This window comes from Aquarana catesbeiana, linkage group LG09 (assembly GCF_042186555.1).
Source record: "Aquarana catesbeiana isolate 2022-GZ linkage group LG09, ASM4218655v1, whole genome shotgun sequence".
NCBI classification, from domain to species: domain Eukaryota; kingdom Metazoa; phylum Chordata; class Amphibia; order Anura; family Ranidae; genus Aquarana; species Aquarana catesbeiana.
This window is the reverse complement of record NC_133332.1, coordinates 55,993,425-56,010,723: the sequence shown is the minus strand read 5'-3', so window position 1 is coordinate 56,010,723 and position 17,299 is coordinate 55,993,425. Positions and strand designations below refer to the sequence as shown.

At 45.5% G+C, this 17,299-nt stretch overlaps 1 protein-coding gene and 2 pseudogenes across 1 annotated transcript in view; all 3 read left to right on the top strand.

Moving 5' to 3' along the window:
* Positions 1-9,201, top strand: part of LOC141107661 (cytochrome P450 2F2-like) — a 70,592-nt gene extending 61,391 nt beyond the window's left edge. The window contains exons 8-10 of the mRNA XM_073598552.1: positions 892-1,079; positions 6,038-6,179; positions 8,567-9,201. Of these exons, the coding sequence (XP_073454653.1) occupies positions 892-1,079; positions 6,038-6,179; positions 8,567-8,748 (512 nt within the window). The 3' untranslated portion in view covers positions 8,749-9,201. The remainder of the gene's footprint in view (positions 1-891; positions 1,080-6,037; positions 6,180-8,566) is intronic.
* Positions 1,991-2,095, top strand: LOC141109067 (U2 spliceosomal RNA; annotated as a pseudogene).
* Positions 9,202-9,420: 219 nt separating the features above from the next.
* On the top strand, positions 9,421-9,868 carry LOC141107165 (large ribosomal subunit protein eL27-like; annotated as a pseudogene).
* The last annotated feature ends 7,431 nt before the right edge of the window (positions 9,869-17,299 follow it).

The following is a 17,299-nucleotide window of genomic DNA, read 5'->3' as shown; positions in this document are numbered from 1 at the left end:
GCCCTCAACATAGGGGGTGATCCCGCCTCAAAGTACCTTGTCCTGATTTTGATGAGGACAAGGGCCTCTTCCCCACAGCCCTGGCCTGGTGGTTGTGGGGGTGCGAGGGATGACATATCAGAATCTGGAAGCCCCGTTTAAAAAGGGGAGCCCCAGATCCTGTCCCCCCACCGGATTGTGTAGTTCACCAAAAAGTGTAAAAAGTGAATAAAAACCCCACACTGGGTTTTTTTTCTGAATTTTTATATGCTGGCAATTCTATTTACATTCACCTGTCAGCAGGGAATCCCGCTGACAGCTGATGAGTCATCAGTTGTTAGGGATGTGACGGCCGGCTTCCCAGTCCGCTCCTTAACAACCAGCTATTCTTCACACAGAACTCAAATCGGTTGATCATTTTTGCAACCAATTTGAATTCTAATTGTTCTGAAAATGTTTAATTTGTTAGAAAACGTATATACGAGACAAAATGGATTTTAATTAAATTCGTTATTATTTCATTCAGAGATTCGGATACATCCAAATCTCCAAATAACCAAAAATTTGTCCAAATTTATACTCGGGCCAAAATTAATTGCACATCTTGGTCACACTGTGAAGTTACTTAAATTGCATATCCAGTCAATTTTTTTTTCTAAGGTTTGGACAGTGTGGGGAAGGTTTAGAACCTTTGTCAGTTTTTACAACTTATTAAACAGAAAAAATCAGCACCCCATATGAGCCTCAATTGTATATTGAGGGCTCACCATAGAGGCAACAATGAAAAATTGTCAAAAACATATTCCTCCACTGATGTTTGGGGCTTTACCTCTTTCTCAAGGCTTCAGGTAACAACTGTCCTTATCTTTGCAACTGACATGTACTGATTTCTGATACTCTGTATCCATTCAGAGAAAGTTCACCGGGAGATAGACAAAGTGATTGGAAGGAACCGGTGCCCGGCAGTTGAAGATCGGAGTAAAATGCCATACACGGATGCTGTTATACATGAAATACAACGTTTTACCAGCATCATCCCCCTGAGCCTGCCGCATTGTGTCATACGAGACACTGACTTCAGAGGATACTTCCTACCACAGGTAATGGAAAAAGAAAATTATAATAGATATTATAGATAAGGCAGATGCAGATAGAAGGGCTGATACATAGAACAAAAAAAAACTTTATATAATAGTAGCAATTTTCATTTTGTAAATATTTCTTTATGCAAAAGACATAGATTACATTTGGATCTCTATGCCCACCCCTAAAATAAGACACTTTAAGATATATACTGTTACATGGTTACATATTAGTCTCAAATCCATCTAGTTCAATCAATATATCCACAGTTCATATATCCACAGTTGTACCAGAGGCACAAAACTCCAATAAAGCATGATCCAATTCACCCCACTTGGGGGGAAAAAAAATCCTTCCTGATCCCCCATGAAGCAATAGTATATTACCTGGATCAAATACCCCTGTTGTTAATACCTCTAAATATTCATTTCTAGTTATATTTTGTGTACTAAAAGTTGTTCTAAAGGCAGACTTTTTTTTTACCTTAACCACTTCCGGACTACCCACCGCGCATATACTGCAGCAGGGCGGCCTGGCTGCGCAAACCGCCCGTACCTGCACGTTGGTCCGTGCATGAGCTACAGCGGGCACACGCCTGCCCGCCGCACGCCGTGGGAGTGTGCCCATGGGTCCGGCGGACTTCATATCCACCGGCTACCCACAATCGCGGTACAGAGAGGCAGAACGGGGATCTGCCTATGTAAACAAGGCAGATCCCCATTATGACAGGAGACACAATACTGAGATCTGCTGTTCCTAATGATCAGGAACAGTAATCTCTGTGTTGACCCAATAAGCCCACCCCTCACACAGTTAGAACACACCAAGGGAACACAGTTAACCCCTTGATCGTCCCCAAGTGTTAACCCCTTCCCTGCCAGTGTCATTTATACATGGATCAGTGCATTTTTATAGCACTGATCAATGTAATGCTTCTCGGCCTTTTGGCTAAGATCAAGTGTAGTATCTGTTCTTATCAGTTTCCAGAGGAGGCGCTGTGTCACTCTCGTTGGGGAGGGCCGGCAAATCCAATGGTGTCATAGTACCTGGAAAGACGATACTCAGCAGGGACTACGCCGAGTTGCCCGAAAGTATACTGGGGACCGGCCAATGGTTGAGTCTGAGCCGTCTGGAAGGGTGCTCCTGGTAGGGATGGGTGCTGCATTTTGGTCTGGCTGAAGGGTCGGGTCCCTGGCCTTCTGGCCTGGATTGTGGTAGCTCTAGCTGCTGACAGTTATTTGGGTAGGAGAACGCTTACTCCCCTTTTGTACGGAAGGGGGGAGTGGCTAGTATCCATTTACCCGAATGTGAAACTGGAGGGGGTGATGGGAGTGATGGTGGAGCCTTCGGGGCAAGGGCTCTTGCCAAGCTTCCTGAACCTCATGCCTTTTCTGTCTGCGGTGGGGGCTGCTGTGGTCCGGGCTGTGGGCCAGGGTAGGTCTTGAAAGCCTATGGAGTAGTGCCCCTGGAGTGGCAGTCCAGGGGTGCCTTAAGATCACTGTGAGTGGGAGTCACATTGATTTTGGGCACCACGGTCACTGCACCATAACACAGCTTTTTTTGCACCTGCCTCTTGGGCCGGGCCTTTTGGCTAGGACCAGAGGAATTTTTTATTCCTGGCCGGAGGGCCTGGTCATTGTGTTACACAATGGCCACTTCTTTTCACTCTCCTCTTCACTATCCCTTCCCCCACTTTTTATTTATTTTGATTGAAACCTGTGTAGTCTGTCACGTCTTGTTTTTGTCACGTTTGTCCCACAGTGTGATGAGTAAGGATGCGGGTCCTCGGGCCAGCCCTGAAAGTCTTGGGAAGGGGTGGACATGGCCTTTTGGCTTAGTTCGCCCCCTCTCATGGGGTCTCCCTTCGGGGGAGCCTCACCTAGTACTTGGGTGGGTCCTGTTTCGGCAGGCCCTCCAGAGAACGGGGTCTGTCTGGTTTCGGCCAGATAGACCATAGTAAGTACCTTTGTCCCCGCAGGAGCCTAACGCCCCGGGGGATCAGGGAATTGGCATGTCTTGTGTACCCGTTGCACTTTTTTGTGAGCACTCTTTATGTGTGTGCACATTTTTTATGCACCGGGTGAAGTTTTTGGGTGTGTTTTGCACGCCATAGGCTTTCAAAAAAAAAAAAAAACTGATCAATGTAATAATGTTACTGGTCCCCAAAAAGTGTCACTTGAGGTCAGATTTGTCCGCCACAATGTTGCAGTCCAGCTAAAAATCGCAGATCGCCTCCATTACCAGTAAAAACAATTAAAAAAATTAGTCCATAAATCTATCCTCTTTTTTGTAGACGCTATAACTTTTGTTCAAACCAATCAATATATGCTTATTGCGATTTTTTTACCAAAAATATGTAGAAGAATACATATCAGGCTAAACTGGTGAATAAATTCGTTTTTTTATTTATTTATTTTTTTATATGTAGCAGAAAGTAAAAAAATATGTTTTTTGTTTTTTTTTTAATTGTCATTTTGTTTATAGCATGTAGCATCCTGATGTTTAGGCAGGGCTGCTATTAAATTTAGCTGCCAGGCGATAGTTACCCTGGCTAATTCTTAGGACATCAATTGATTTCCCCCTAATTCTGGAATTGCTGCACTTCTTTCTTTTGTCACTAGGTGGCCTGGTATCTGGTGACATTGGATAAGACAAGGGCATAGCAAGGACAGATTGTGAATGAATGGGGTGTCTCAGCCAATGGGCAGGGATTTTCTTGGGTCCCTTGGCCTGCTGGGAGAGCCTATTTATTTGGGTGGAGTCAGGTGATCGGGGTTCTGTGCCACCTGGACGGCTGTCTGGGTGGATGTGTGTTATGATTGCCCTGGGCTGCTAGTCCATAAGCCTTAGGCCTATCCTGGAGAAATCTGGCTACTAGGCTATCTGAGGGCCTATCCAGAAGCAGGAGAGCATCGTAGGGTTGTGACTGAGGGCTTGTAGTCCAACCAGAAGTAATGGTTCCGCCGGCCAGAGAACCAATTGAGGTCGGAGGTAGAGGGGAAGCTGTCGCCAATAAGGGACCATCCACCTTGTAACCAAAGACCACAGTGAGTGAGCTGAGGCCAGTACCAGAGCAGACTTCTCGCCAGCCGGGGACGGTGAAGAAGGGGGAAAAGTTCAGCAAGTGCCAAGTCAGGGACCCAGCGGGACAGCAAAGGTGATGTCTGTGAAGCATCAGTGAGTGCCAAGCCAGGGACCTAATGTTTTCGGCGGGGGTGAAGCTTAAGGAGTATCTGTGAGTGCCAAGCCAGGGACCTAGCAAGGAAGCCGGGGTGACACTTGAGGAAGATACTGAGTGCTAAAGTGGAAGAGTTCAGGGGATTCAGTGGCTAGTGGATCTGAAGTCTAGTGAGAGAGACTGGGAGCTTGTTGAGTGAAGACCCACAGTGAGTGAGTGTGGGGTAAGGAGAACTGTGCATGTTGCAAATAGTTGAACACCATTACCGTTAGACCCCTTAGCGCCTGTAAAGCGCCTGAGAAAGTGGGCTTTACACTGGATCGCTGTGCTGGCAGGATGTTAAAAAAAGTCCAGCAAGCAGCATCTTTGGGGCGCTTTAGGAGCGGTGTATACACCGCTTCTAAAGCAACCCTGCCCATTGAAATCAATGGGCAGCGCCGCCGAAGCGCCTGTAAAGCACCTCGGATGCGGCGCGTTGTGGACGCTTTTAACTCTTTATTCAGCCACTAGCGGGGGTTAAAAGCCCCCCGCTAGCGTCCGAAAAGCGCTCTAGAAAGAAAGGTAAAGCGCCGGTAAAACTAGCGTCGCTTTACCGCTGACGCGGCAGCGCTGTAAGTGTGAAAGAGCTCTTAGTGACTGTTATAAGATTGTTGCTATAGGAGACAGCGATCTTACCTATACAGATTTGGTGTCCGGCTGGAAGCCTTCACCAGTCTACCTATAGGAGTCTCGGAGTCTGCTAATTATCTTTGCATCCACCTAAGGGTGTCCTGGCCCCCAACCCTTTCTCCCCCAGTTCTGTTCAAGAGACAATAAATCTCTTTGCACTCAAAAAGTGTCTGGCGCCCACCTGTTCATCTTGGATTACACCCACCATGCCTTGTAACCCACTCTACACTGAATGATGTCAGCTCTCCCTAACTCTGGAGGTAACCATTAGGCCTAAAGAGGCTCAGGAATTTGCTACAAGCGCAAAAAACAAAAACCGCAGATGTGTTTAAATACCACCAAAAGAAAGCTCTATTTGTGGGAAAAAAATTTCCATCAATTTTGTGTACAACGACGCATGACCGCGCAATTGTCAGTTAAAGCGATGCAGTGCCATATCGCAAAAAATGGCCTGGTCATTAAGGGGGGAAGTGGTTAATGCATTCTTTGCATTAAAATGAAAAACCTTCTGTGTGCAGCAGCTCACCTCAGCCCCCCAAATATTTGCCTGAAACCCATCACAATCCAGCATGTTGCAAGAGACCCTCGGCTGTCCAGGAACTTCTCGGCTGTCCCTCCTCATTAGCTGAGACAGCAGCAGCCGCCATTGGCTCCCGCTGCTGTCAATCAGTCAATGAACCAATGAGGAGAGAGGGGGCTGGGCCATGCCCAGGCTTCTTGTCTGAATAGACACACAGAGCAGTGGCTCAGCTCTGGTGCTTGCTGTAAGGGCACCTGGCAGGAGGAAGGCCAAAAGCGCCGCGAGGGATCCGAGAAGAGGAGGATCTGGGCTGCTCTGTGCAAAACCACTGCACAGAGCAGGTAAGTATAACATGTTTGCTATTTTTAAAGAAACAAGCAAGATATTAATATGAATTTAAAAATGCATCCAGCTCTTGTTTAAAACAATCTACTGAGCTGGCCAGAACCAGTTCTATTCCACATTTTCAAAGCTCTTACTGTGAAGAAGCCTTTCCCTATATGAAGGTTAAATCTCTTTTTACTTTTACTGTATTGATATGATAAAAAAAAAACTACTGGTACTGGATCTATATACTTTAGGTATACTTTCTACTATATCCTCTGCAGGGCACAGAAGTCATCCCGGTGCTCACCTCTGTTCACACTGATCCTGAGAAATTCAAAGAGCCTCACACCTTCAACCCCCACAACTTCTTGGATGAGAATCATCGTTTCAAGGCTAACGATGCGTTCATGCCGTTCTCCACAGGTATTTATTTGGCTCTAAATACCTATTCTGATCAATTTAAATTTCAGGAAACATAATGGAAGATTCTAAGAAGATACCATGCCCCAGGTTATAAGAAATGTCTGCCAAAATGTATTGAAAATTAAATCTTGATACCCCTAAAGGAAGCAAGACCCTTTAGTGCGACATTGCTGTAGTAAACTAGTTCTCCTCAGCCCCCTTTTCTCCATCATCTGGTGATCTGTGATGCAGGAGAGGGTTTTCTAAGCTTTCTCCATTCCCCATCTCCTCTTCCCCAAATGTCAGTTTTTCCTGACCACCAATCAGATTTATACCTGGGCTGAACCTTTGAATGTAATTGTGGAATGGAGAAAGGTAATGACATTGCATATACTTTGGAAAAAAACATCTCCACTCTGGATTCCGGTTAAAATGAATTCCAAATAACTCTAATTAAGGTGAGTGAACTCTCTGATTTTAGCACAGCTTCATTGTTTGCTCAGCAAACCTTAATAGTAACAGAGAGCTGTCCTCTGAATGGCACCCGTCCACAGGGATCGGTCAGGTGTGGAATATACATACTTACATTGGTCCAAGCTGGACTATGCAAAAAAATAAATAAATCATACTTCAGCTTTAAAATGTCCCTATTGCCAAATCTTTTCTGTTTTGCATAGAGTAGGGAAAGGCAACTCTTCTATTAGATACTATGGGTTTATTTACTAAAGCTGTAAAGTGCGAAATCAGGCTCACTTCTGCATAGAAACTAGGGTTGTCCCAATACCACTTTTTTAAGACCGAGTACAAGTACCGATACTTTTTTCCAAGTACTCACCGATACCGATTACCGATACATTTTTTTTAATGTCATGTGACAGTGGCACGTGTCAGTAGTTTTTTGTTTTTGTTTTTACAATTTTATTTTTTACAATTATTTTTTTTGATTATTTTTTACTAATTATTTTGTTATGTGTTTTTTACAATGCATTCTTTTTATAAAGGGGGGGAGTGGACAGTGTCAGTGTGTTTTTTATTTTATTTTTTATTATTTTTTACAATTAATTTCTTTTTATTATTTATTGCAATTCTTTTCTTTTTTTATTATTATTAGCCCTGTTGGGGGGCTTTGGTAAGATATCAGGGGTCTTAACAGACCCCTGACATCTCCCCTTTGAGACAGGGAAAGGGGCTGAGGACACATGTTTCCCAGTCCCCTTCTCAGCAGCCTCAGCTGCACTGAAAATGAATGAAGAGGAGACAGAGGCTCCTCTCCATTCATAAACTGAGACATCGTAATCACAGGTTACGATGTTTCAGTTATTTGAATGGACAGAGTCAGTGATCACTGACTGTTCATTCGGAAAAGGAAGGAGCCAGATTTACTGGCTCCTATCTCCGCTTTCCATCCTGAAAGATTGAGGTGGACACAGAGGAGAACGGAGGGGGACAGAAAGGAGGAGAACACAGGGGGACAGAAAGGAGGGGGACACAGAGGAGAACAAAGGGGGACAGAACGGAGGAGAATGGAGGGGGACAGAACGGAGGGGGACACGGAGGAGAACGAAGGGGGACAGAATGGAGGAGAATGGAGGGGGACAGAACGGAGGGGGACACGGAGGAGAACGAAGGGGGACAGAACAGAGGAGAACGGAGGGGGAAAGAATGGAGGGGGACACGGAGGAGAACGAAGGGGGACAGAACCGAGGGGGACACGGAGGAGAAGGGAGGGGGACAGCAGCACAAAGGGGGACATTGAGGGGGACAGCAGCAGAACAGAGGGGGACTGAAGGAGGATACAGGGACAGTCAGCGATGATCGGTGCAGCTTTGGGGGCAGTTACAAGCACTGATCACCACTGTGTAGATTTCACTATAGCAGCTGAAAGTGGGGGGGAGAGAGAAGCGGAGAAACGGCTGTCAGGCTTTATTGAAATCTATACAGGGTGATCGGTGCTTATAACTCCCCCTCCGCACCAATCACCCTGACTGTCCAGGTATCAGGTGAAGCATCGGAGCATTTGCCTAAGTACTAGTATCGGTATCGGGACAACCCTAATGGAAACCAATCAGCTTCCAGGTTTTATTGCCAAAGCTTAACTGAACAAGCTGAGGTTAGAATCTGATTAGCTTATATGCAGAAGTCAGCCTGATTTTACACCCCCCAACTATAGTAAATCAACCCCTATATTTTTTGGGTTTACCAAACTTCTTCCTAATATTCTTCTTAAAAACAATTCATTTATGTCTTTGTAGAAAAGTACAGTTTTCAGAAAATTATTAGTAATTATTATGTAGTTACTAATCTATATTATCACCACACATGATACATTGCAGCAGTAAAGTGTTTATTTAATGGACAACAATAATAATAGTTTTAAAAAGTATATGTTTTCAATTTTTTTCTTACAGGTAAACGGATCTGCCTGGGGGAAAGTCTGGCCCGCATGGAACTCTTCCTATTCTTTACCACTTTCCTGCAAAACTTTATTTTCAAGCCAACAATCCACCCAGATATGATTGACCTCACCCCATCAACCAGTGGAGTTGGCAATCTGCCCCCTATTTATGAGTTTAGTGTTATTCCTCGCTAGATTACCCTGTTTGGCTTTAGTTTAGTCTCCCAATTTCGGACACAAAATGCATTAATCTCTATTAGTCAGCAGAGGGCAGCAGAGTAGTGTTTTCATTTAAAGAAAGTTAAAAAATATTGGATAGGTTGTATGAACTGACAATTTAAAAAGTAAAGATTGCTTGGACAAAAGAAACTTCAAAAGTCCTCAGTGTTGTGGTGCAATGTCATTGTTGACCTTCAGATCCTGAATTCATTGATTATATTTCTCAAATGGAGTTCATAACTGTAAAACAGAAATTCAAGGGCAACAACTAAATAAACTGAATTGCATTCTGTAAATTGTCATTTTGTAATGCTAACTGTCAGGGATGCACATAGGTGTTTTGATCGCTACCTGGTTACATAAAAGCAAAGCCCCACTTGTGTACTCGTGATAAATACATTTGCAATAAGCAAATAAAACAATTTTGCAATAAACAATTTAAAAAACTGATTATTTTAAATTATGTGAAATAAAGAATGAATAAATACATAAATAAACATGCGTCATTCATAAATTAGTCTATATCCTTGTATCTTCATACATGCAGAATGTGATGATCAATCGTGCAATTTTTAAGGTTCCAAGTGCTGTCTCTTTAAATAAAGTGCAAATCACTTTTTTCAGGGCAGCCATTGAGTTGAAACGAAGATGGGCAAATTCATGAAACCAGGGAAAGTTGTCCTTGTTTTACAGGACGCTATGCAGGCCACAAAGCTGTCATTGTAAAGAACATTGATGATGGCACCTCGGACCGTCAATACAGCCACGACCTGGTTGCTGGCATTGATCGCTATCCTCGTAAGGTGACCACAACTATGGGCAAGAAGAGAATTGCCAAGCGTTCAAAGATCAAGTCATTCGTGAAGGTGTACAACTGCAACCACCTCATGCCAACCACTCCGTTGATATCCCTCTTGACAAAGCTGTGGTGAACAAGGATGTTTTCAGGGACCCAGCTCTGAAACGGAAAGCCAGAAGGGAGGCCAAAGTAAAATTTGAGGAAAGGTACAAGACAGGCAAAAACAAGTGGTTCTTCCAGAAGCTGTGGTTCTAAAGCACTATGCATTTGGTATACCAATGAACGTCTTGAAAAAAGTAAAAAATAAATATCGTGCAAATCGTACTCCCTTCGTTGTCCCCACTCACTCAATGACTGGTGTGGACTCCTATATTATAAGAGGCATAAGCTCTTTATATTGTCCTGGATATGCTGGAACTTGTCCCTCTTGCTGGTTATGTTCCTCCAGTGGTGTGCCATAACATAGTATTTTTACTCATAGGCAGACATAAAAAGGATGGCAAAAATCATCCAAATAGTGTAATTCTGTAAAATAATTGGCAAAGTTAAAGGCAGTTACACTCAAAGGCAATGCTGAGTGGTGTGATGTACTTATTTATATGCTATAAATTCCTCCTTCTACATTCAATTTTTTTACTTCCTCCTCAACACTTTCTGTTCCTGTGATGTAATTCCCTTACCAGTACCTTAACAAAGCAGCAGCTGATGATTTGTTTAATTCACATTGGTTAACATTATAAGCATGGGAATATACAATTCATGTCAGGGATGCACATCCACAGAGACTCATTATCCGCGCGAGAACCTTGTTTTGTGGAGGAGGAGTAAGGCCCCTTTCACACATGTGGATCCGTTTTTACTCCTCTGCTTGCTCAGTGGGGATCGCTCAGTTGATCCCCGCTGAGCCAGCGGATGACAAGTCCGCCTCTGCACTCTGTGCAGGGACGGACCTGTCAGAGCTCCACTCTCCTCTATGGGAGGAACGGATGATTACGGACCATCTGTCTGTTGCACTATTGAACGAAATGAAATAAAAGGATGAGAGTCTGTTCTGCAAATATGGTATGTGCTATTTTTAAAACCTTTGTCTGAAACAATGACGTTTCAGGCAATATTTCTGTCTGAAAAAAATCTGCTCTCTGACCAAAAATGATTCTCCCATTAATAAGGATGAGATTCTCTGCAGTTGTACATCTGTACAATATTTATATTATGTCTATGCATAGATTCCATCTCATGTTATATTTATTGATGAAATCTGCCTGCTCACTCCCTCAGAATTAGTGGTCTGTCTCTAAAGGCTTAAAAGGTGTACTTGAAATCACTTACATTTTTCTGATTAAAATTACAAATAAAAAAAAAGGATACATTCTTTTTTTCCAGAAGCAATCTGTCTGCTCCCTACCTCAACACTTTTCAAGAGGGTATGGGCAGCACAGTGGCTAAGCAGTTAGCACTTCTTCTTAGCAGCACTAGGATTGTCGCTTCGAATCCCAAACATGGAACTACCTGCTTGGAGTTTGCACGTTCTCCCTGTGCCTGTGTGGGTTTCCTCTGGGTACTCTGGTTTCCTCCCACACTCCAAAGACATGCTGGTAGGTTATTTGGGCTCCTGTCTAAATTGTCTTTAGTATGTTACATAGTTGGTAAGGTTGAAAAAAGACACAAGTCCATCAAATCCAACCTGTGTGTGTGCGCTTTTATATCAATATCACAGTGTATATCCCTGTATGTTGTGGTCGTTTAGGTGCCGGACCTTGTAGAGTGGGATAATTATTGTTTTATCTCTGGAGTTAATTCCCTTTTTAATGCATGCAAATATTTTATTGGCTTTGCTTGCAGCAGCTTGGCATTGCATGCCGTTGCTGAGCCTGTCATCTACTAGGACCCCCATGTCCTCTTCCATCCTAAATTCCCCCAGAGGTTTTCCCCCTAGTGAGTAGATTGCATTCATGTTTTTGCCACCCAAATGCATTATTTTCAATTTTTCTACATTGAACCTTATTTGCCATGTAGTTGCCCACCTCATTAATTTGTTCAGAATTTTTGCAAGGTTTCCACATCCTGTGGAGAAGTTATTGCCCTGCTTAGCTTAGTATCGTCCGCAAATATTGAGATTGAGCTGTTTATCCCATCCTCCAGTTCATTTATGAATAAATGAAATAGAATTGGTCCCAGGACAGAACCCTGAGGGACCTCACTTTCCACATTGAACCATTCCGAGTACTCCCCATTTATCACTGCCCTCTGAACTCTCCCTTGTAGCTAGTTTTCAATCCAGGGACTCACCCTTTGGTCCATGCCGAAAAAACCTTAGCTTGTATAGTAAAAGTTTGTGGGGAACTGTATCAAATGCCTTTGCAAAATCCAGATACACTACATCTACCGGCCTTACTTCATCTAGATGGCACCTCGCCGCCTCATAGAAGGTAATAGATTTGTTTGGCAAGAACGATTTTTCATGAATCCATGCTGATTACTGCTAATGATACTGTTTTCATTACTAAAATCTTGTATATAGTCCCTTATTATCCCTTCCAAGTGCTTGCATACTATTGGTGTTAGGCTAACTGGTCTGTAGTTCCCAGGCATATATATTGATCCTTTTTTTTGGTACTACATTGGCTTTTCTCCAATCAGCTGGTACCATACCAGTCAGTAGACTGTTCGTGAAAATTAGGAACAACGGTCTGAAAATTACTTGACTGAGCTCCTTAAAGTGGGGTTCCCATTTTAAAAAAAAATAAATAAAAGTTGGCAGCTACAAATACTGCAGCTGCTGACTTTTAATCGGACACTTACCTGTCCCAGGGTCCAGCAATGCAGGGGATCGAAGCCCCGTTCATCCCCCCCTCTGCTCGGCAGGGCCGGCATTTTAACTGTGGGCGCCCGGCTGTGGCTTCACAGCCGGGCATCCACTGCGCATGCGCGAGCCCCACCGCACGCCATCACTGGCCCCGCAATCATCTGGGACCGGTCACGTGTCCCAGATGATTGACAAGAGGGAGGGTGGAGAGGTGATCTCCCTTCCTGTGCAGAGGAAAGTGACATCAGGAGCCCAGGCACCGAAGGAGGCAGACTACGAGGGACCCCCTAGCAACAGGCATGTCATGAAGATCCTGCCAGTAACCGGCGTCCCAGGCGCACGGGAACCCGGCCACGGGTCCCATTGCGCATGCGCGCGCGTTCACGGGTGCGGTCACGCACGGGCACGCGCGCGCGCACTCCCGCTGGTGTCAGGCGGGCTATTTAAACCTGCCTGTCACACTCCATCCCCGCTGTCTGCTCTACAGCGTTCTGTGAGTGTTACCTGATCTGATCTGTGTATCCTGTTATCTGACCCGGCTTCCTGTTTGACGATCCTGCTATCTGCCTGCACCAGACCCTCTTGGCTTGCCTGACCATCCCTCTGCATTACCCCTGGTACCTCTGCTGTCCGAACGTTACTGACCACCGGCTTGTTGACCCTCCGCTGTGTTCATCAGCTTCCAGTCTGCTATTACCTGCTGTTGTTCCTGGTTCCAGTCCAGCTTCCAGTCTGCTATTACCTGCTGTTGTTCCTGGTTCCAGTCCAGCGTTCCAGGCTACCTCCTGCTGTGTTCCAGTCCAGCGTTCCAGGCTATCTTCTGCTGTTGTTCCAGTCCAGCGTTCCAGGCTATTACCTGCTGTTGTTCCTGGTTCCAGTCCAGCGTTCCAGGCTACCTTCTGCTGTGTTCCAGCCCAGCGTTCCAGGCTATCTTCTGCTGTGTTCCAGTCCAGCGTTCCAGGCTATCTTCTGCTGTTGTTCCTGTCCAGCATTCCAGGCTATTACCTGCTGTTGTTCCTGGTTCCAGTCCAGCTTCCAGTCTGCTATTACCTGCTGTTGTTCCTGGTTCCAGTCCAGCTTCCAGTCTGCTATTACCTGCTGTTGTTCCTGGTTCCAGTTCTGCATTCCAGTCTCTGTCCTCAGTCTACACCTCAGACTACTGACTCCAGAGGGTGCCACCACTACTGGACTTTCAGCAACTGTTGATCCTGCCAGGCACCCATACCACTCTTCACTCCTGGCCCTCTGTCTCCATTCCAGGGGAACGGGAGTGGGATCTGTAAGGGAGGTCTTTTCCTGCACTTCAGGCTCACAACCTACCAGGTACGTGACAGTAGCAGACAGCCATGTCTGAGTCTGAGCAGGGAACGTCTCCCATGGAGGAACTCTGTGCACACCTGGCAGGATTGACTGAAGCAGTCACAAATCTGCAGCAAGGATACACCAGACTGGAGGAACGAGTGTTAACCCTGTCTAACCCCATTGGGGCCCAGGGAGCTTCCTCTGCTCCTGCTCCTTCAGTTGGGCCTTCCTCAACGGTGGTGATGCTCCCTCCGGAACCTAAGGTTCCCACACCTGAACGTTTCTTCGGAAATCGCCATAAGTTCAGAGCCTTCCGCAACTCCTGCGAACTATTTTTTGCTCTTCAGCCACGTACCTTTTCCCTGGAGGCTACAAAGGTGGGCTACGTAATCTCTCTACTCTCTGGTGACCCCCAAACCTGGGCCCATCGCCTCTTAGAGCAAAAGGACATATCTCTGACCAACCTCTCCACTTTCTTTGACGCACTAGGCCAGTTATATGATGACCCCCAGCTATCTGTAACTGCAGAGGAGGCTCTACACACCCTTCAACAAGGGCGCAGAGCAGCAGAGGATTATGTGGCTGAATTCAGGAAGTGGAGTGCGGATACTAACTGGAACGATGCGGCTCTCCGTTATCAATTTCGGTTGGGACTTTCTGATCCTCTGAAGGATGAACTGGCCAGGGTACACCACAGACTTTAAATGCTTTAATCGATCTAGCTATCCAGATCGATTGACGCCTACAAGAGCGCAGGTCTGAGAGAGCTATGGGGTCTTCTCGTCCAACTTGGGTTACCCCTAAGGTTCCCCATCATCAACACCACCTACCTCCACGCTAAACTTACCTGAGCCAATGCAATTAGGAGTCCTGCGGCCTTCACTCACCCCAGAGGAACGACAACGTCGTCGAGAAAATAACTTGTGCCTGTATTGTGGGGAACCCAGGCACTATGTCAGGAACTGTCCCCTTAAACTCCGTAAGTGTTTATCCCTATCTACTGACTATGTGACATCTCTGGTTAAAAATACCACTCACCTTGCTCTTCCTCTTCTGCTACAGCTTCCAGGGAAGGATCTACAAATCACCGCCATTATTGACTCAGGAGCTTGCAGCTGTTTCATGGATTCTCGTTTTGCCATCCAACACCAAATACCTTTGTCACCTAAAGCCCATGGACTCTCTATCCATCTAGCTAATGGGACCGCTATCAAGTCTGGACCTGTCACCCAAGAGACTATGCCAATACCCGTTTTCGTTTCCAACGTCCATCAGGAACAGCTGCGCCTGGACATTATCGCTTCACCCCTGTTCCCCATAATACTCGGCATGCCATGGTTACAGGCCCATAATCCGGACATAAATTGGATCACGGGTGAGGTGACCTTTCCCTCTCCTTACTGCCAACAGTTTTGCAGAACCCAGAACATCCAGGAGAACTCTACTCTGTTATGCCTAGATACAGATCCTAGTCTACATCAATCCATTCCTTCCGCCTATCATGATTTCCTGGACGTATTTAGTAAACAGAGGGCAGAGGTGTTACCCCCTCACCGGACCTATGACTGTCCCATTGAGTTACTTCCTGGTGCTGAAATTCCTTTTGGAAGAATATTTCCCCTGACTGAGGTGGAGCAAGGGGCATTGAAGGAATACATTGACGAAAACCTCAAAAGAGGCTTCATTCGTCCATCCACGTCCCCCGCAGGTGCAGGCATCTTCTTCGTGCAGAAAAAAAATAAAACCCTCAGGCCGTGTGTGGATTACCGCGAACTAAACAAAATTACTGTGAAGAATCGGTACCCTCTCCCCTTAGTACCAGAGTTGTTTCAGAGACTGGGGACGGCTACCATATTCACCAAACTTGATCTCCGTGGGGCCTACAATTTAGTTCGTATTAGGGATGGAGACGAATGGAAGACCGCTTTTCGTACCCGTTATGGACATTTTGAGTACCTTGTGATGCCTTTCGGCCTGTGTAATGCCCCTGCCACATTTCAATACTTTATTAATGATGTGTTACGTGACTTTCTAGACCTGTTTGTCATCGTCTATTTAGAAGACATATTGATTTTCTCTTGTTCCCTTGAATCCCATCGCAGGCACGTCAGAAGTGTATTGGGCCGACTTCGACAACACGGTCTATATGCAAAGGCTGAAAAATGTGAATTCGAACAGGAAAGTATTCCATTTTTAGGTTTAGTCATTTCCAGTAAGGGCATTAAAATGGACCCCCAGAAGGTCACGGCTGTTCTAGATTGGCCAGTCCCGACTGATAAGAAGGGAATCCAGCGATTCGTTGGATTCGCTAATTTTTACCGCAAATTTATTAAGGGGTTCTCAGCCATCATTGCACCCATCACACAGCTTACCAAACAGGGTACACGCTTCCATTGGTCGGCCGAGGCTCAAAAGGCTTTTGAGACTCTCAAGGGCCTTTTCACCTCCGCCTCTGTACTAAAGTATCCAGATTCCTCTCTGCCATTTATTCTAGAAGTGGATGCATCTGAAATTGCTGTAGGAGCAGTATTATCCCAAAGACAGGGAACCAAGGCCCTGCTGCATCCTGTGGCCTTCTTTTCTCGTAAGTTATCCACGGCAGAGAGAAATTATGATGTAGGTGACAGAGAGTTGTTGGCAATCAAGTCAGCATTGGAGGAGTGGCGCTATCTGTTGGAGGGTGCCGCTCATCCAGTTTTAATCTTTACAGATCATAAGAACCTGGAGTATTTGAGGTCTGCAAAGAGGTTGAAACCACGTCAGGCCAGGTGGGCTCTCTTTTTCTCCAGGTTCTCCTTCCATGTCACTTACCGTCCTGGCTCCAAGAATACCAAACCTGACGCCATGTCTAGGATGTTTCACAAACCTCAAGAGATTTCCCCTCCAGACACCATTTTGTCTCCGGGGAACTTTCTTCTACTTCAGGGAAACCTGCTTTCCCAGATTAAACAGGCCTCCGCAGGAATAGAATCTTCCATTAAGACAGAGCTCCAGGTTAAGGATGGGTTATTGTGGCATGAGAGTAGGATCGTTATACCTGAAACACTACGAGTTCCAGTACTAGAGCTTTGTCACGATCATGCGTTGGCTGGGCATTTCGGTGTGGCTAAAACCACTGATTTGGTTCAGCGCACCTTCTGGTGGCCTCAGCTGCGCAAAGATTGTAAAGAGTTTGTAGAGTCCTGTACCACCTGCCTTAGGAACAAAGGGCACAAAACAAAGGCATGGGGTCTACTAAAACCCTTGCCTGTCCCAGATAGACCCTGGAAAATGCTCTCTATAGGTTTTTTTTATAGAACTACCCCCGGCCGGGGGCTTCACTTCAATCTTTGTCATAGTGGACCGGTTGTCGAAGATGGCGCACTTTGTCCCAATGAAGGGTACCCCTTCAGCTACAGAAACAGCACAAGCATTCATTAAAGAGGTCATCAGGCTCCATGGGGTACCAGTTAATATCGTTTCAGATCGAGGGGTACAATTTACCTCTCGATTCTGGAGGGCTTTGTGTAAAACCTTGGACATTGAACTCTCATTTTCATCGGCTTATCACCCCCAGACTAATGGGCAAACAGAAAGAACAAACCAGACCCTTGAACAATATTTGCGCTGTTTTTCTTCCT